The sequence below is a fragment of the Sebastes fasciatus genome, chromosome 5, assembly GCF_043250625.1.
Source record: "Sebastes fasciatus isolate fSebFas1 chromosome 5, fSebFas1.pri, whole genome shotgun sequence".
Lineage (NCBI taxonomy): Eukaryota > Metazoa > Chordata > Actinopteri > Perciformes > Sebastidae > Sebastes > Sebastes fasciatus.
The window spans coordinates 22,886,110-22,904,199 of NC_133799.1; the positions used below are offsets into that span (position 1 = coordinate 22,886,110).

General features: G+C 42.0%; 1 protein-coding gene and 1 pseudogene across 1 annotated transcript in view; one reads left to right on the plus strand and one right to left on the minus strand.

Annotated features, from left to right (window-relative positions):
* Positions 1–11,525, plus strand: part of colgalt2b (collagen beta(1-O)galactosyltransferase 2b) — a 30,224-nt gene extending 18,699 nt beyond the window's left edge. Inside the window, exons 2-12 of the mRNA XM_074635857.1 lie at positions 245–355; positions 482–599; positions 1,756–1,890; positions 1,985–2,189; positions 3,511–3,630; positions 4,006–4,079; positions 5,104–5,210; positions 5,668–5,800; positions 6,766–6,893; positions 6,993–7,199; positions 10,405–11,525. Coding sequence (XP_074491958.1) covers positions 245–355; positions 482–599; positions 1,756–1,890; positions 1,985–2,189; positions 3,511–3,630; positions 4,006–4,079; positions 5,104–5,210; positions 5,668–5,800; positions 6,766–6,893; positions 6,993–7,199; positions 10,405–10,678 — 1,612 coding nt within the window. The 3' untranslated portion in view covers positions 10,679–11,525. The remainder of the gene's footprint in view (positions 1–244; positions 356–481; positions 600–1,755; positions 1,891–1,984; positions 2,190–3,510; positions 3,631–4,005; positions 4,080–5,103; positions 5,211–5,667; positions 5,801–6,765; positions 6,894–6,992; positions 7,200–10,404) is intronic.
* Positions 11,526–14,631: 3,106 nt separating this feature from the next.
* Positions 14,632–14,733, minus strand: LOC141768694 (small nucleolar RNA U3; annotated as a pseudogene).
* Positions 14,734–18,090: the final 3,357 nt, after the last annotated feature.

Below are 18,090 nucleotides of genomic sequence, written 5' to 3' on the forward strand. Positions count from 1 at the left end.
TGTCACAACCTCTTCCCTGTTACCTCAAGCTGATGACAGTTTGCATCGTTCTACATTATGTTTGACTCAGGGGTCTCATCCCTGGAAACAGCCCCGACACGCCAAGATGTTTGTTTCTGGGCAGGGACAGTTGTTTACATCTCAAGTGTTTAGCAGATGCGTTTAAACAGGCACAGGCTGCATCGTAGTTTAATGTTTTGCTTCATTTGAATGACGTCTTGTGTTGTCTGCGTCTGTGTTTCAGGGCAGCAACTGACCATAATGTGGACAACACCACTGCCATGTTGAGAGAATGGCTGAAGAGAGCCCAGGGTGTCTATCACTACGTGGAGTGGAGACCCATGGAGGAGCCGAGGTGAGTCACGGTTTCCACAGGAATCATTTATTAACATCTATTCAAAGTCATTCAGACTTGGATTCTATCCCAGTTTTCTCACATAATTAGTTAAATAGTGATGATGACCATTTATCTGTTTATCAGGTCCTACACAGATGAGTGGGGCCCGAAGCACTGGCCTCCTTCAAGGTTCAACCATGTGATGAAGCTGAGACAGGCGGCGCTGAAGGCTGCCAGGGAACGATGGGCTGACTATATACTAGTAAGACTATTTGGACCTTATGATGAAACATGCAATAATTCAGTCAGATACACATTTATAGCAAATGCTTATACAGTTTGATTTGGTAGAAAAGGCTCGTAGAAGGTAGAATTTTAGCAGCAACAAAGAATCAACTGGGAGAACTAACCCTCCCTTAATAAACACATACATAAACGTTACATTTTAGTTATAATTAAAGGTCCAGTGTGTAGCATTTTGGGGGAAATTAGCAGAAATGGAATATATGTTCATCAACAACTATGTTTTCATTTGTGTTTTTGTTAACTTAGAATGAACCCTTCATATCTACATAGGGAGCGGGTCCTTTTCAGTCCGGAGTCCGCCATGTTGCACTGCCATGTTTCTACAGTAGCCCAGAACGGATAAACCAAACACTGCGTTTTTATGTTACCTGAAGGCCACCGTAGTTCTCCAACATGCTTGTGTGACAGGCACCCTTTACCACCAGTATGAGATGCACCGGGCTCTCCATTAACTACAATGTGAACCCATCCGCTGCAACAGTAAACGCTCTGATAAATTGCGCCGGGAATGACTGTGGTGACGTAGTTTAAAGAGGGAAAAGACACACTAAGGGCGGGTGAATGGAGAGGTGGATGGGTCCAACAAGCACAAGGCTTTCATCCAGGAGACCGCTGTTCGTGTCCTGTGCATTAAGTTTCACTTTCACGTTACAATCAGCTGTTTATTGCTGTCCCGTGTTCACAACGTTCAGTTTCATTTTCACTTTACAAAGGTAGCAGTTTTAAGCCCAACTGTGTCGTTTTTTCCCAAACCTAAGCATGGTGGTTTTGCTGGTTGCAATCTGCAACCTCACCACTAGATGCCACCAAATCCTACACACTGTCCCTTTAAATAAACATTACCAAAAATGTAGCACTAAAGGAGGAGACTCGGGTGTCAAGGTGAGCAGAGTAATAGTGACAAGTGTCGATTTATAATGGCTACGCTGCACACCTGCATCATTGGAAGCTACTAGTCAGCTGGTAAAGGAGGAGCCCGTGATTGTGAAGCATGAATGAAACAGTTGATGCCAATTTAATTAGAGACATATTGGTTTAAGATAAACCACAAGGCTCGCCAATTTAGTTTCAGAATGCATATGATATGATGTGTGATCCTGTCCCCTCTCCAGTTTGTAGACAGCGACAACCTGCTGACTAACCCCCGTGTGCTGAACCTGCTGATGGCTGAAAACTTGACCCTGGCTGCTCCCATGTTAGAGTCTCGCTCGCTCTACTCCAATTTCTGGTGTGGCATCACCCCACAGGTACAGTTTAGACTTAAACTCATACATCTGTCCGTCCACTCAGCTGGATTTATTCCCTGATCCCGGTGCTCTTCATCTCCCTCCTCTATGTCAGGGTTACTACAAGCGAACGCCAGACTACCAGCCGATCAGGGAGTGGAAGCGGCTCGGCTGTTACGCCGTACCCATGGTGCACAGCACCTTCTTAATAGACCTGCGTCGTGAATCCAGCAGGGACCTGACCTTCTACCCTCCTCACCCGGACTACAGCTGGGCATTTGATGACATAATGGTGTTTGCTTTCTCGGCACGTCAAGCAGGTCTGTTTGAAAACTCAACTCACAACAAACTACCACATTTGCAGCGGGGCTGTAAAATGCCCCATGACAGCTTCACTTCATTCTGGATGCGTGCACTGCTGAGCATTTTTTTATTCGTTTTATGCACATGTGTCAGATTAAAGCAGATGAGTGAAAGCACAGAAAAATGGATCCATGTGTTTGTCTTGAGTGTGCAACAATACCAATGTTTGTAGATTTGTGTGTTTGACGTCAGTAGTAATCCATAGGGAACAAACAGCCAATAAGCTTTCCATTACATAGACAACGAGAGTGTGTAGTATTCGCCTGCAAACTAAAAAATAAACATATTAAAGTGTTCACACAAACAGAAACAGACATGCAAACACAAAGACCCTCACAGAAACACAGAGGCACAGGAACACAGAAGGAAAAACTTAGCACAAAAAACACAACTCAGTCCAGTCTACAAAATGTCTGAGGGCAGCTGGACACAGAGCCAGACTTTGACAGAAAACAAACTGAACTGAAATGTAAATTATGTATCTTTGATTGAAAAATGTAATTCCGATAAATCTAAACAATCAAATTCAATAATCAAGCAAAGAAACAGAGCCCAATGTAAATCTTACATAAAAGTGATGGATATTTCTTACAATTTAAGAGATGCAGTGTATTCACTAATTGACACCTCTTACATAATGACGGTTATTGCAACACACGTTGTTAATGCTACAAAAGAGGGGACAGTTTTGACGGACAGACACACTGATATAGTTCATTTCCAAATTTTAAGGCTGTCCTCGACCCCTCCACCAAAGAAATTCTTAGTCGACTAACAGTCATTTGAGCTTCTCCACAAAGAATCGCACAAAAGCACCACTTTAAATCTTGTGTTTACCAGAGATGTGCTCATAAGTTTCTTATAAATAAGTCATTCAACATGAAAAAAGCATAAAAAATGACTAAGACCAAAACAACAGATTAGTCGACTAAGAGAGTGTGAAGCCCGCATACTATGTCCACAGAGGGCAACATACCACAATCATCCAATGCATTGTTACCCACTGTGTATCACACTGTCCTAACCATATCCCTCATTCATTTACTGGATGATCTTTATGCTTTAACAGTAACACTTAAAGGAACATAGAGCAGTTTATTTGTGTTTGTGTAGCATGTAGGCTCTAATGTGACACTTGTGCATCATGTGGGACGAGGTATGAGGACCTGGGGTGGTCTAATTTGTTTATTTGAAATGTTTGGCTCAAGATATTTTATTTACAGAGCCGTGTGTGTGTGTGTGTGTGTGTGTGTGTGTGTGTGTGTGTGTGTGTTCCAGGTGTGCAGATGTATGTGTGTAACAGAGAACATTACGGCCTCCTGCCCGTCCCTCTCAAAGCTCAGCAGAGTGTAGAAGAAGAAAGTGAGAGTTTCATACACACCATCACGGAGGCTCTGAGTGAGTACACACACACACACACACACACACACCACACTTCCCAGCTGTTGTGGCTTTACTATCTGTCACTCGTTGATTACTTCACCTCTCAGGTTTGTCTCTTCTCCTTCTTGACCTCAGCGACCCGTCGTGATTACATCCTGTCAACCCTCTTTGCTTAAATCCCCTCCTCATAGTCTCCTCCTCCTCTCTCTTTCTGTTTATTCAACCTCCACCTCCCCTCTCATTTTCTCTCCCTTTTGGCCTTCCTCACTGCTCAGATTTTAAATAAAGCAAATGAAATAAACCTCCAGGATCCAGAGGAAATTCAGTTATTTTCTAATCCTGTTTTTGTTGTCTTAACCTCTCACCTCCCTCCTCTCTCTCTGTCAACAGTTGACCACGACATTGAGCCCTCTGAGCACCTGTACTATCCGCCATCACCGCAGGACACCATGGGCTTTGATCAAGTGAGTGTGTTGGCTCTGCCTGGAGGAACAGCATCTGTCTCTCTGCATACAGTATTTACTGTTAATCAGCAAATCCCACTTCCTGTTTTTGTAGCAGATTCTCTCCTTTCTTTGTTTTTTCCAAGATCTTCTTGTCCCCTTGCCCTCGCCTTCACCTCATACCTCCCTGACTCTAACTTCTGTTTTATCTGTCCTCTGTTTCTTTGCACTATACAGTACATCTCCTATTCTACAAGGAGAAAGAGTGACAAAAAAACCATTTGGAATATACCTAAAGAGAGAGGTTTCAGAGCAAATTAAAATGTGTTCTCTTAAATGTCTCCATTTGGGCTGTCAGAGTTAACGCAAATTTGTTTTAACGCCACTAATGTCTTGCAATTAGATTATAGAGTGAAGATACTGGCATCATATGAAACTAGAAAACCTAAGGAATCCATTGGTACCAATCATGTCATATTAGCTTGTCGCAAAGGAGGCTAAATAACGCTCCAAACTTGTGCTAAATTTTGGCGAGGAAAAACTGGCATGGCCATTTTCAAAGGGGTCCCTTGACCTCTGACCTCAAGATATGTGAATGTAAATGGGTTCTATGGGTACCCACGAGTCTCCCCTTTACAGACATGCCCACTTTATGATAATCACATGCAGTTTGGGGCAAGTCATAGTCAAGTAAGCACACTGACACACTGACAGCTGTTGTTGCCTGTTGGGCTGCAGTTTGCCTTATTATGATTCGAGCATATTTTTATGCTAAATGCAGTACCTGTGAGGGTTTGTGGACAATATTTGTCGTCGTTTTGTGTTGTTAATTGATTTCCAATAATAAATATATACATAAATATGCATAAAGCAGCATATTTGTCCGCTCCCATGTTTATAAGAGTATTAAGTACTTGACAAATCTCCCTTTAAGCTAAATTTTGAAAAGATAAAAAAAATGTGTGATTAGTTTGCGATTAATCACCATTAAATATTTGAATTGATTGACAGCCCTTGTCTCTATTTTTTCTGTTTAAATGTTTAGATATACCTGGTCAACCTGAAGCGTCGGCTGGACAGAAGAACCAGGATGTTGAAATCAATGTATTCGCTGGGTCTACACACTACGCTGACAGACGCAGTGGACGGCAAGTAGGTCGAAAACACACACAGCCCTGCATGCACACGATGAACTGACCTCAAGGCTAATGGTAAAAGTCTATTTTTTTCCACCTGAAATTCACTTGTGATGCACATTAACTCTGCTCCCTGAACGTCAGCTGAGATAATGCCCAGTCTTCTGTCTCCCGTCTGTAGCTGCTTCTTCTGACATCCATACACAAACATCCTGTCTAAACAGAGCTTTGGTGTTTGTAGGAAAAGTCTTGACTTACTTTCCCTCCTCGGCGCTTACTTTAATCCACCGTTGAGAATGTCCTAATCCTTCTTCCAGCCTTTGTTTGTCTGACAAAATGGATTACTTGTTGCAACTTGCTTGAGTTTGACTTTGTTGTGTTTTGCGGTGAAGCTGTTTTCATTGATGACAGACTCCGCTACATAATGACAAGTGAATATACTGTACTATATTTCCCTTCTCCGTCTCTCGCAGGGCTCTCAATACGTCCCAGCTGCAGCGACTAGGAATAGAGATGTTGCCGGGCTACAAGGACCCTTACTCAGGTCGAGTCCTGACCAGAGGGGAGATCGGTTGCTTCCTCAGCCATCACTCTGTATGGAAACAGGTGAGAGCAGGGAAGAGTAACGCACTAATATGGGGAAGAAAGAAAGGTTGTTTAGTTCAATAGAGAGTCTGTCCATCTCTAAAGCCGGGTTTCCACCAAAAGTTCCCACGACTTTTAGTCCCTGGAACTACTTTTCAAGGAAATAAAAGGTTCCTTCAGCCCACTGTTGTCTGCGTTTCCACCGCGGTCTAAAGACCTGCGAAGATTAGACAAATTGGTCCACTGATGTATGAAACTGATGCACATTGAATGTAATGAAGGAAATGCAGAGGAGGAAAATGAAACTAAGAGCGTCTGTCTCCACAGTAAATCATCTGTTGAGTGTTTGATGGTTTTTTATTTGTGCTTTAGAGCGTAACCAGCATGAAACAATGAGAAAATATCTTTTGTTTCTCTTATTCACAGCACCGCCGCTGTCTTCTAACGTTACCGCTCTCCCTCGCGATCTCTCTCTCCTTTTCACTCAGTTTCTTTTTTTAATGAGTCGGGAAGCCGACAGCAGAGCCTAACTTTACTTTTCATGTTATCAAACAAAGAGAAATGCGCTCCCCTTGTCCTAAATGGTCCTAAATGGATGTTAGAGTACTTCTTTGTTCATGAAGGAAGTGGTACAGTTGAAGCAGCTTTGAGACGGTCATCCCTGCAAACCCCACCCCGAAAGTTTCGGTACTTTCAGAAAGTATTACCCACTGACCAAGGCCCTTTTGGGGGGTAAAAAGGCCCCAGAAATCCCTGCGGTCGAAACACAATGAGTTCCTCAAAAGGTTCTTAGTTCCAGGAGAAAGTTCTTGTGGTGGAAACAGGACTTAATTTGCATTTCTGGTTATAATTTTGCAATGCATATTGTTAAGATAAGTAAGCACAGCACAATCATCACCAGGAATAATGTAAAAGAGAGGGACAATCTGGACAGCTGTTATTCTTTAATTTTTAATTTGAGAGTGTTCGTGTTTTCTGACCATCAGGTGTTGGAACGTGGCCTCCAGAAGGTTCTCCTTTTAGAGGACGACGTGCGGTTTGAGCCCAGGTTTAAACGACGACTCCAGGCCATAATGGATGACATAGACAAAACCCAGCTGGACTGGGACCTCATGTAAGAACACCCACCCATCCACACACTCACAGTTAAGGTTTGCAGCCATTTGTGTGAAGCCTCATCAACACACTCTTTCCTTTCCTGTCTCCGCTCCAGCTACGTGGGGCGTAAGCGTATGCAGGTGCAGCAGCCGGAGCAGTCCGTGGACGGCGTGAACAACCTGGTCCATGCCGACTACTCCTACTGGACGCTCGGCTATGCGCTGTCACAGCAAGGAGCCAGGAAGTTACTGGCCGCCCAACCCTTCACAAAGATGCTGCCCGTCGACGAGTTCCTGCCCGTCATGTTCAACAAACACCCCAAGTCAGTCTTTACTTCGGTTTTCTTTGATTTTAAATTACAGTGCACTTAACGTAACTTTGTTTAACGTGCACATGCGATACAAAGGCAGTTTTATTTGAGGCATGTAATGTGGGAAAACCACAAAGCTACAAAAAGAAGTATAATGTTCACAAATACAGACAATTATAGACAGAACATATGGACAGATATTTACTGAGGATCATAAATAGTTGATCGCAGGTGCACTCTATATCAGGTAATCCACATTCAGAATAAACATGAAGATGCTAAATTAAAAGCTATATTTAAAGAACACAGTTAGGCATGCATGGAAACAGAAAATGCACAAAATAAGATTCAAGGGCAATAAACCCGTGCCTAAAGGACCTACCGTACAGTAATTATCTATACATAGACACAAACATGCATGCTTGTTGCCGACTTTTCAGACAGTGGTGTAGTTTTCTAGTTTGTTCCCGTGTGGTAGACCAAAACCTCCGTCCAGTTCAACTCCAAGTTATGTTCCCTATATGTCTCTACTTCTATCCTTTTTCCTTTCCTCCTTCCCGCTGATTATGTCCCGCTTTCTTTCTTCTTCTTTCCAGCACCACCCCCTTCTTCTTCTGTGCTCCCTCACACACAGGGCATGGATTGTTCTCGGGGTTCAGTGGGTACGGGGCTTTGCAGAGGACACACAATGCCTGCTTTTCTCTTTCTTTTCTCTTTGGGGATTCCTGCCGTGCCCTGCTCCCCTCTACCTCCATCTCCTCTCTCCTTCCCATTTTCTTTATCTTTTCATCCTTTACGTCAGCCCTCTGTCTTTCCTGGGTCTCCTCTCATTCTTTATTTCTTTTTTTACTTCTTCTAACATCCCCTCACTCCCCTCAACAGACTTTTTTTGCACACCTATTCCTTCCATGTGTCACCCACCTCTCCTCCCCCCTTCCTCCTCTCTCTTTGAGGAATGTGGGCCAGCACAGCTCTTCCTGCTGGTTGGAGAAGGGGACAGGATTCCCATTGATAGAGGCCGGGGCATAGGGGGTGGGGTGGAGATGGACACTGTGTGAGTGTGTGTGTGCGTGTGTGTGTTACTATATAAATACATGGAGATGTGTGTCCAGTGTGCAGTGTATAGATTACTATGTAAACACGCTGTGTGTGTATTCAACAGTGAGAGAAGGTGAGTTTGTTCAAATGGGAAATATGGACATAAATGTGGAAAGGTGGCTGGGAAAATATGTAAAATGTGTTGTATATTACATAAATGAACAGCAGGGGATTATGTGCTCTGTTTGAATTGTGGATATTATGTCACATATGTTGTTTTTAGCGGGAGGAAGGCTGTATGGCGAGACAGTTTTTGCTCTAAAAGGTACATAAACAGAGGCTTGAGAAATACATGACAGTAAACGGAGTGAAGAAGGCCTTGTTGCGTGGAAAAAGTGTGTGTGTGTGTGTGTATGTGTTTGTTTTGTAGTGTAATAAAGGTGTCAGGTTTCACTGTCCTCATGGAGGGCTGACAGGCTTTAAACAGGCGATTGGATGGCGGGGAGTTGACCTCTGTGGTGACCTTTGTCTGCACGAGCCGCCAGGCTGACGTGTCCACCCAAACAGCCCTCCTCCATCCCTCCATCTGGCCCTCCTGCAGGCTGACGATATCATGCTGATAGTAGAATATTTAGAGTGTTTATAGTGTGACACAATATGACGACATGAAGATGATTTTGATATGCAGGGATTACATGTTTTCTCTATCATACCCGGTGTTTGTAGTACACTGTGATGTAAAGTAACTGGGTACCCAACTACTGTACTTAAAGGACCAGTGTTTAACATTTAGGGGCATCTATTGGCAGGAATGCAATATAGTACTTAATACTCCTATTGTAATTAGGGCTGCAACTACTGTTTTCATTATCAATTAATCTGCCAGTGATTCTCTTGTTTGAGCTATAACAAAATCTGAAAAGAGTGGAAAATGATCATTATAGTCTCCAGAACCCAAGGTGGTGTCTACAAATTCACACAGTCCAAAACCCAAAGATCTTCAGTTTAATATCATGACAAAGAAATGCATATTTTTTTTTGCTTAAAAAATGACTGAAACAAGTAGCAGAATAGTTGCTCATTAACTTTCCATCGGTCGATTAAATAAGTGGTTTCAGCTCTAATTCTACCACATTTCAGAAGGAAATAATGTGTTTTTTTATTTAAATACATTTATCTGACAGCTATAGACACTAGTCACCTTTCAACACACAAAATATGAAGCATTATTATAAATTAGTTTAAGTTTGTGTATAGACTGAATTCTTCCACCACTGTTAGAGCATATAAAGCATGTGATTTTGTACATAAACATCCTGTTATGACTAAATTATGCTGCAGTATCTTGTTCCTCTATTTGATATCCTGTAAATTTGCTGTTCTTGGTGAAATTAAAATTAAACACATCCGTCCATACACATTGAGTAGGGAGACCAGAACGTCCAGTTAACAGGACACGATGAGTCAGTGTTGCAAAATGCAAAATATTCATAATAGTCCTTCCTTCCTCTTCACTTTGTTATAAAGCAGTCACGGACGGGGTGAGTTAGTAATCATCACCATGTCGGTGACAGAGTACTGACATCACATCTCTAGATGTCAACATTCTTTTCTTGTACAGGCACTGAATGTAGAAACAACTGGTTGATTAATTGAAAGTCATTTGACAGAAAAGTAACTCACAAGTATTTTGATGATAGATTGGAGCATAGCGTTAGTTCAGGCACTCAATCAATTTTCAAAAAGTCTTTGCAGCCAGGTGACATCAGTCATTCACATATCATAGAGAACTGAAGTTGCACTTTCATCACCTGATTCATTCAGGCATCACTGGCTCATTCACAACTGTAGCAATCAGCTGACAAGTAACAGCCAACCATATTCATGCAGGTGCACTGTATCATCAAACCCTGACACTTCACCTCCCCAACCGTTTCCTTGCATATATTTTGTGGTATTGGGTTTTATATTAATATTTTGGACAGCACGATACATCACCTCGGGCTTTAGGAAATTGTTATAGCCATTTTCTAACATTTTCTGGCTGAAATTATTAATTAAAAAATAATCAAGAGGTTAATTGATAATGAAAATAATCAATATCACCATCAAATTGCTTCCAGTGTCCATAACATCTCTTTTACTTCTTTGTCCCCCATGTGTCCCTCATCTTCCTCAGCACTAAGTTCATGTCTCACTACGAGCCGCGGGACCTGAAGGCCTTCTCCGTGGAACCGCTGCTCATCTACCCCACCCACTACACCGGCGAGCCGGGCTACATCAGCGACACGGAGACCTCCACCATCTGGGACGACGAGGCCGTGGAAACAGACTGGGACCGGCAGCACGCCCGCAAGATGGCCCAGCAGGGCAGCATCCACGCCGTGGCGCAGAACAGCGTCTCGGGAGAATCGCCGCCCCCCGCGGCCCGAGCCTCGCGAGACGAACTCTGATACCTGAGACTCAGAGAGAGAAAGACTCTTGGAAAAGACACTTGAACTACAAGCTATACTGTACATTCATTCACACATACACATACACTGGTGTCCAAGTGGATAAAAGCAGAGTTAAGATGTCAATCTACTCTGATGAAGGGACACTGAGGAGAGGAAGAGGAGGAGAATCTGGGACGAGGGCCAGCCGGCCTTTGACAAAAGCTTTATTTATTCCTCATGTGCCTCCTCCGGGCATGTGGAGACAGTTACGGCCACACATGGAAGACAGCTAAGATTATTTGCAGGACGTGAAAGAAAAAACAAAAACATTCTCACAAATCAATTATAATGTTGTTTAAGAAGATTGATATTTAAAAACAACAGATGTGTTTTTGAATAAAGGACTGGGCTGTCTGAAAACAACTCCTAAATGTGCATGTGAAACTGTGTGTGTGTGTGTGTGGACATGTGCATGTGTTTACGGGAATGAACATGTGTGGGAGTTGGGAGGCTGACATACCGTACCCAAGAGTGTCACTGCCTCAGATGATGTCACACACACACACACAGACAGACAGAGGGGAGTACAGCCCTTCCTTACCAAGCAGCAGGGCAGTAATGGATGTTATTAGGCTCAGTGTTTCTGTCATTGCAGATATCTCACTTGCACGGCGGGCTGGTCCTGCTAGTTAGCATCATACACGTAGCCCGCAGGATGTATAACATGCAACTGTGTCCTCTTCAGACCCTCTGCTCTCAGAATCTATATGTGTTGAATATTTTTTTGGATAAACTGAATTATTCACAGGCTGTTCTTCGTTCAGTTGTGGTGCCGGGCTGAACCAATAAAACGTCTTCCCCCGTTTCTGTGTTTTCCCTCACTCTGCAGCGTAAACTGACACAGATGTTACCTTATCTTCACACACGGATTATTATTGGATTAGTGGCATCGCAGAGAGCAAATGAAAAGATTCAAACTCATGACAGCAAAACAAAACAACAAAAATTGCAATGCTCTCTTCATCTCTGTGAGCTTTCATTAAATATTGTTTATTATTGTTCAGCAAGCATGACCTTGCTGCAACTGTTCACACGACCTTCTGATATCTCCTACAAAGGAAGACTTTTCCTTCCTTAAACCTCCTGAAAATGAGCCGCGTGGCATTTCACGAAATGGTGGTAAAACATGAAGGCAGCGACCTCCCAATAAATTCAAAGTTTGAACGGTGAGGACGCTCAGCGGGTGTGTTGGCTCCCACCGTTCACTAGCTGAGTGTTTTATAGTTCCTGTCTGCTGTGGGATCTGATGGAGAGGGGGGAGTTAGAGCTGGAGTACGGGTGGTAGTGGTGGTGGTGGTGGTTATATTGATGGAGTGAGGACGTGGATGAGAGAGACAAATGGAGGAAGGATGAAGAGGATTATTGGGCACAATGGTGATCTATTTAAATATTAATATCCTGCAGTTGGGTTGAGACAGACAAAACATGTTTGATCAGATTAAAACGTAGACCTATTGCTAACCGTGCTTCATGCAACATTGATCAGACCTCACCTGATATTACTGTCACACCTAGAAGATAGTTCCTTCATTTACAGGTTTGTTGTCTCAGACAATCTCACGTGTAGATGCTGCAATGCCAAAAGAGAAGGATTACGCTGCCATCTGCTGGTTCATCCAGTGACAACTGGATTGTACAGCTTTTGCTTTATAAGGCTTGTCAAAATAATACACACATCATATAATATAGTACATGGTAGTGCATGATATGATTCACTGCTATATAATGTAATAGATAATTAAATATTTCTATTTGCATGAAATGGAAATTGGTCTCACACTGACCCATTCCTAGGGGGATGAAGATAATCAGTTGTTCAGGAGCAAGCTGTGCACTTGAACTACAAAGAAACATACTTACACAACTCACTCTTTCTCAGCTCACATACTGTACATAACTTCCATATGAATACATAATGTGTACTGAACTAGGGCTGTCAAAGTTAACACAATAATAACGTGTTAATGCATATTTGTTTTAACGCCACTTATTTCTTTAACGAATTAACGCAACTTGCGATTGTTAGGTTGTAGCGGGCTCAGTTTTACAGCCAGAGTAAAGATACTGGTATCATATGAATCCATGAAATCCATTGGTACCAACCATGTCATACAAGCCTGTCACCAAGGAGACTAAATAACGCTCCAAACTTACGCTAAATTTTGGCGAGGAAAAACTGTCATGTCCATTTTCAAAGGGGTCCCTTGACCTCTGACCTCAAGATATGGGAATGAAAATGGGTTCTATGGGTACCCACGAGTCTCCCCTTTACAGACATGACCACTTTATGATAATCACATGCAGTTTTGGGGCAACTCATTGTCAAGTCAGCACACTGACACACTGACAGCTGATGTTGCCTGTTGGGCTGTAGTTTGCCATGTTAGCAAGCATACTTGCCCACTCCCATGTTGATAAGAGTATTAAATACTTGCAAATCTCACTTTAAGGTGCATTTTGAACAAATAAAAAAATGTGTGATTGATTTGTTTGCATAATCCTGTGGTGTCATACCCTCTCATAGCCTGCAGTTGCTCACTGTGTGATTGTCTGAGTGGAGACAGGTGTGCAGAACCAGAGCAGAGCCTCACCAGCTGCATCCCATCCTGCAATCAGACTCAGCTCTGATCCACCTTTGCAGATTGTAGCTCCCCTGCTCTGCTCAGTTAGTCTCCAGCTACTCTTGTTGTATGTTTGCAGATCTGTTTCTCCTCTCCCTCTGCTTCAGTGCCTGTCTTCTGTCCTTATCCTGTTGGCCTTATCCCCACTCGGCTCAGCTCCCCTCTGGTTTCTCTTTTGGACCAGCTCTGCTAAACAGCCTCGTCCTGCATTAGAAAGGTATGCAGTTAACACAACCAAAGATCTAATAGAGCAATGGCCAAGCATCAGGGAGAAGTAAACATTGAACTTGTTAAAAAAGAAGCCTATTAAGAATGAATGATGGTCAAAAATTCAAAGAAATACAAAATACAGACAAAATTGTATTAAAAGTTCCTAAAAATAACAGAAAAACTGTTTCTCTGATGCAATATTCAAATAATCTGCTCAAAATTCATCCAAATTATTTGTTTTATCCAAACTTCCTGCAGTTATTGTGTTAAGTATTTGGACAGTTTATCAGTTGTTCTGTACTGTTATTGTTATGCATGAATATAATATGAAATGTCCATAAAATATGTCACTTAGTCAGGGGTCGTCAGTTTACTCAATGATAGAAAAGGAGGTCCCTGAAGGGAAAACGGTTGGGAACTACTGGTGTAGAGCTTCATTATCTAGTTGGTACGATGCAAATAGACTTTATTTTGTGGAACACTTGATTACGAGAATACTCTTCATAGTTTAGAAATAGGATGTTTTATCAATTAAATTTGCATAACTTAACTGATGATCCTATTACTGCGGTATGCAGAGATAATACATGTAAATGTTATAGTCTTAGTCATCAAAGGGAACAGCGGGTGATTTGCTGGTGTTACCGGGAAGAACTGCATCACTTGATGATTCTTTATGTAAAAGAGGAGATGTCGTTGCGTAAGTATGTGAGTCAGTGATGTTGTGCTTTGCAGGGAAGAGGCCGGTGACTAACGGTGCTGTGGTAAGGCCGTGTCCTTTTGACAGGAAGGCTCTCACACATACGCACATTTACGCACATAATTCACACATGCACATGCTAAAAGACTGAGGAAGCAAAAAATAGAGAAGTAAATGGAAAAAGAAAACACTCTCAGTGTCGTCGTCGTCTCCTCCTCCTCCTCCTCCTCCTCCTCCTCCTCCTCCTTTCAGTAATTCAGTAATAAAGTTTGCTTGGTTTATAACCATTTTTTTTATGAATATGGAATTTTCCAAAACTAATAAATAATTGTATAATATACAACATGTTATTTTCAATCTTATCTTGACTTAAATACAGCACTACATCAAACATATTTATTTCAACATAGCGAGACCAAACAGTTTAGAAACACACTTCTCAAGTCAGAAACTGTAGAAATGATCTCTGAAAGTATAATCTCACAGGAAATGAATCTTAATACAAACAATAATCGGATGTGGTTTGTGTTTATTTCGTGCTAATCCTCTAAAATAATCCCTGTCAAGGATTAAGCAAGAAGAAAACCCCCCCAAAGAAATTCATTTTGAGTTCATTGTGTGTGTTGTGTTCCTATGGTAACCAGCAGAGAGCAGTGTGGAGTCGTGAAATGGTGAAAAACTCAACTACGGCATTTGTGATGCTTCATCATCTAAAAGAAATTTTTTTTTATTTATGATGAAAATGTTCTTATTTGTATAATCTGAGACATGAATAGAAGTAGGCTAGGGACTCGTGTCGGTTCAAGGTTCTGCATAGACCAAGTATGGAGTGTGGACAGTGCCTTTGAGCAAGGCACTAAACCCCCAACTGCCCGGGGCGCCTGTCCATGGGCAGCACCTTTGCTCTGATATCTCTCCATTAATGCATTTGTATAGGTCCTGTTTGTGTGTGTGTGTGTATGTCTTTCAGGCCTGTGTGTGTGTGTTCTTGTGTTCTTCTGCTTCTTCTTCTTCTTTTTACTCCACTACATTTATCTGACAGCTAGTAGTAGCTAGTTTCTTTTTCAGATTATACAAAACACATGATCAGCTTCTGTAAAATACAGTGGATTTGAAAGTAGTGAGAATTAGCTCCACCTCAACCAGCTATACAACATCAAAATGCTGCAAACACATTAATGCTGTTGTAAAAATAATCAAATAATGGGGCTGATAATACTTTTGTTCTTTTACTTGTCATCGTGGTATTGCTGCTTTTACTTTGAAAGGATCTGAATACTTCTTCCACCACTCTGTTTTTTTTAAATCTCATGTTATGTACCAGCATAAGACTCTACTCAGCTATACAGTATTTACTGTTGTGTTCAACAGAGATGTCTCCTCTTGTGTGCCACTGTTTGGGATTGTGTGACGGACAAAAAGAGAGCAAGAGACACGTTTTGTTTGTGTTGATCCAGACTGAGTGTGTAGTGTGTATATAAAAGTGTGTGTTGTCAGAGTTTAGAGAGCTTTGACTTCCCAGCTGTGTAAACTAGTTCTAGCCACACTGTGACTGTGTCAGCACACTTAGACGGAGAAGAAAAGGGATTTTCTTGAACTCGAATTTTACTGAACAATGAACACAAGTTATACTGAAAGGTTAAAAAGAAAAAGTTTGTCTGTTTCTATGTCCAATCTCTCATATTTATCATCGTTAAAACTGCTTTGGCAACATGTCTGGTGAAGACCACCAAACTGGGTTAAAGTGCAGTGCAGTGAAGTGATCGGGGGTCTCTCTCAACAACAGAGAGAGGAAATGGAGGAAGGAGGTGGGGGAGAGAGGAAGGCCGGTTCACTGGAAGTCCAGCAAGAAGACGAGGCGGCGTGTTTACTCACTCTTCCTGCCTGTCATGCGCCGCATTCATTCCCGGCAGCCAGCCAGGCACAAAGTCACCTATATAGAGTCATGGTCAAATGACCTCTTTTCCCTCTTCAGTCACTTCAGATGCTTGATTTATCTGCTCTGATTACAGAGGCATTTTAATGTCGGATGTTTGTTTTTTTATCCATGGCATCCAACCATGAGTCAGAGCTATATTTGAACATACTTTAGGTGGAGTCTCATTGCATTTTTATGTGGTAACGCTCCAAAGGAATTTTGTCACGTTGAGTCACAGCGAAGGTCTGAATCACGGCCACAACACACAGCTCATGTTTCAGGAGAAGCTACGTTGATGTCACAGCAGTGACTTCTCTTTTGGCACAGAGCTGTCGGTGATTGAAAGAGGACTCCACTGGTGTGTTTGCCACTGGTGGAAGACGTGTTGGAGTAGTGCTGAAAGAGTCTTTACTTAAGTAAGAGAACTGATAACACAATGAAACTAGAAAAGTGCACTCAGTAGATTGCAGATCTCCACCAGGTGTGTCTCTCGCTCTCCTCTCCGAAACAAAGAAGAGTTGAATCTCACTCAATTGTTCCTCCTGGCTCCCTTACAGTCAAAATGGTAGCACGGATGACAAAAATGTGTGTTTATTCATCTCGTATCGTGCCTAATTTAAAGTGAATCATAACATATCAGGTATGGAACTAATCTGCAGATTCTCCCGTTCAAAATGAAACCAAACTTTTCTATGGTTGTCAGTTTTTGAGCCACGATTAAAGGCCAAAATGTGACCTGCAACAGGTAAGACTTGTTTTTAACCTAACCGATTGATGGAAATACCATTTGCTACTACCCTATCGGCCGGTTAATAGGAGTGAGGAGTCAGCAGGCAATGAGGTTTTAAAACAGTCAATAAAGTAGTATTTTCAAAAATTGTGAATCACCGCAACCATGAGAGGTCCTTGAGCATACAGACAGAAATGAGCACAAAAAATATCAGGCCGGTGGGTCCAGTAGTAGCTGTGGACAGACAATGACACACACACACGACCGAACACATGATACCCAAAATGCGTACGCCTGGCGGAGATAAAAAAAAACAAAAAAAACTCCATTGCTAGTAAAAGTCTTGCATTTAAAATCCTTCATCATAAGTACAGAGCTATTATCAGAAAAAAATAATTGAAGTATTAAAAATAAATTCCGCAGAAAATTGATCTTTTGTCTGATCAGATTGTTAATACTGACGCAACAGTGTGTAAACAGAATTTGACTGTTGTAGCTGGTTGAGTTGGAGACAGTTTTAGATGAATCAGAGGAGCTCACAGCTGAAGATTAATGGAGCAGGAAAAAAGAAAAAGTCAAAGTTCTGCTACTACAGCCGACTGCGTGGAACACACCGCAAACTCACCGACAGCCCCAAACTGTATGACTGCTGACCGTCGGCTTGGTGTGTCAGGGCCTTTTAAGGGGCCACAAGCCAAAAAGGTTGAGATTTAAAGGTTTAATCTTAAACAATGTGTAGTATTTTATAACCCTATCATGTTTTTTTTTTGTAAAAAGTAACAAGTAACTACACTTGTCAAATAAATCTATTAGAAGTACAATATTTCCCTCTGAAATGTAGTGGAGTATAGTAGTAGTATAAGGTGGCATAAAATGGAAAAACTCAATTAAAGTACATCAAAATTGTACTTAAGTACAGAACAGTGCGTGAGAGTGTGCGTGCGTGCGTGTGTGTGTGTGTGTGTCCCTCTGCTATGGAGCAACTTTGCCGGATGTTTCTTTGACATCAGTGTTTTTCCAGTGGCTGTTTATTTACCTGAGAAAACAGGATGCATCTCTGACCTCACACTGCAGCTTCTAAGTGTACGAAGCAACATTCTTCACACTTTGTACAATATTAACTGCTGACATTTACGCTGTGTGTGTTTATGAGTGTGTGTGTGTCGGAGCACTGCTTGGTCCCAGATAATC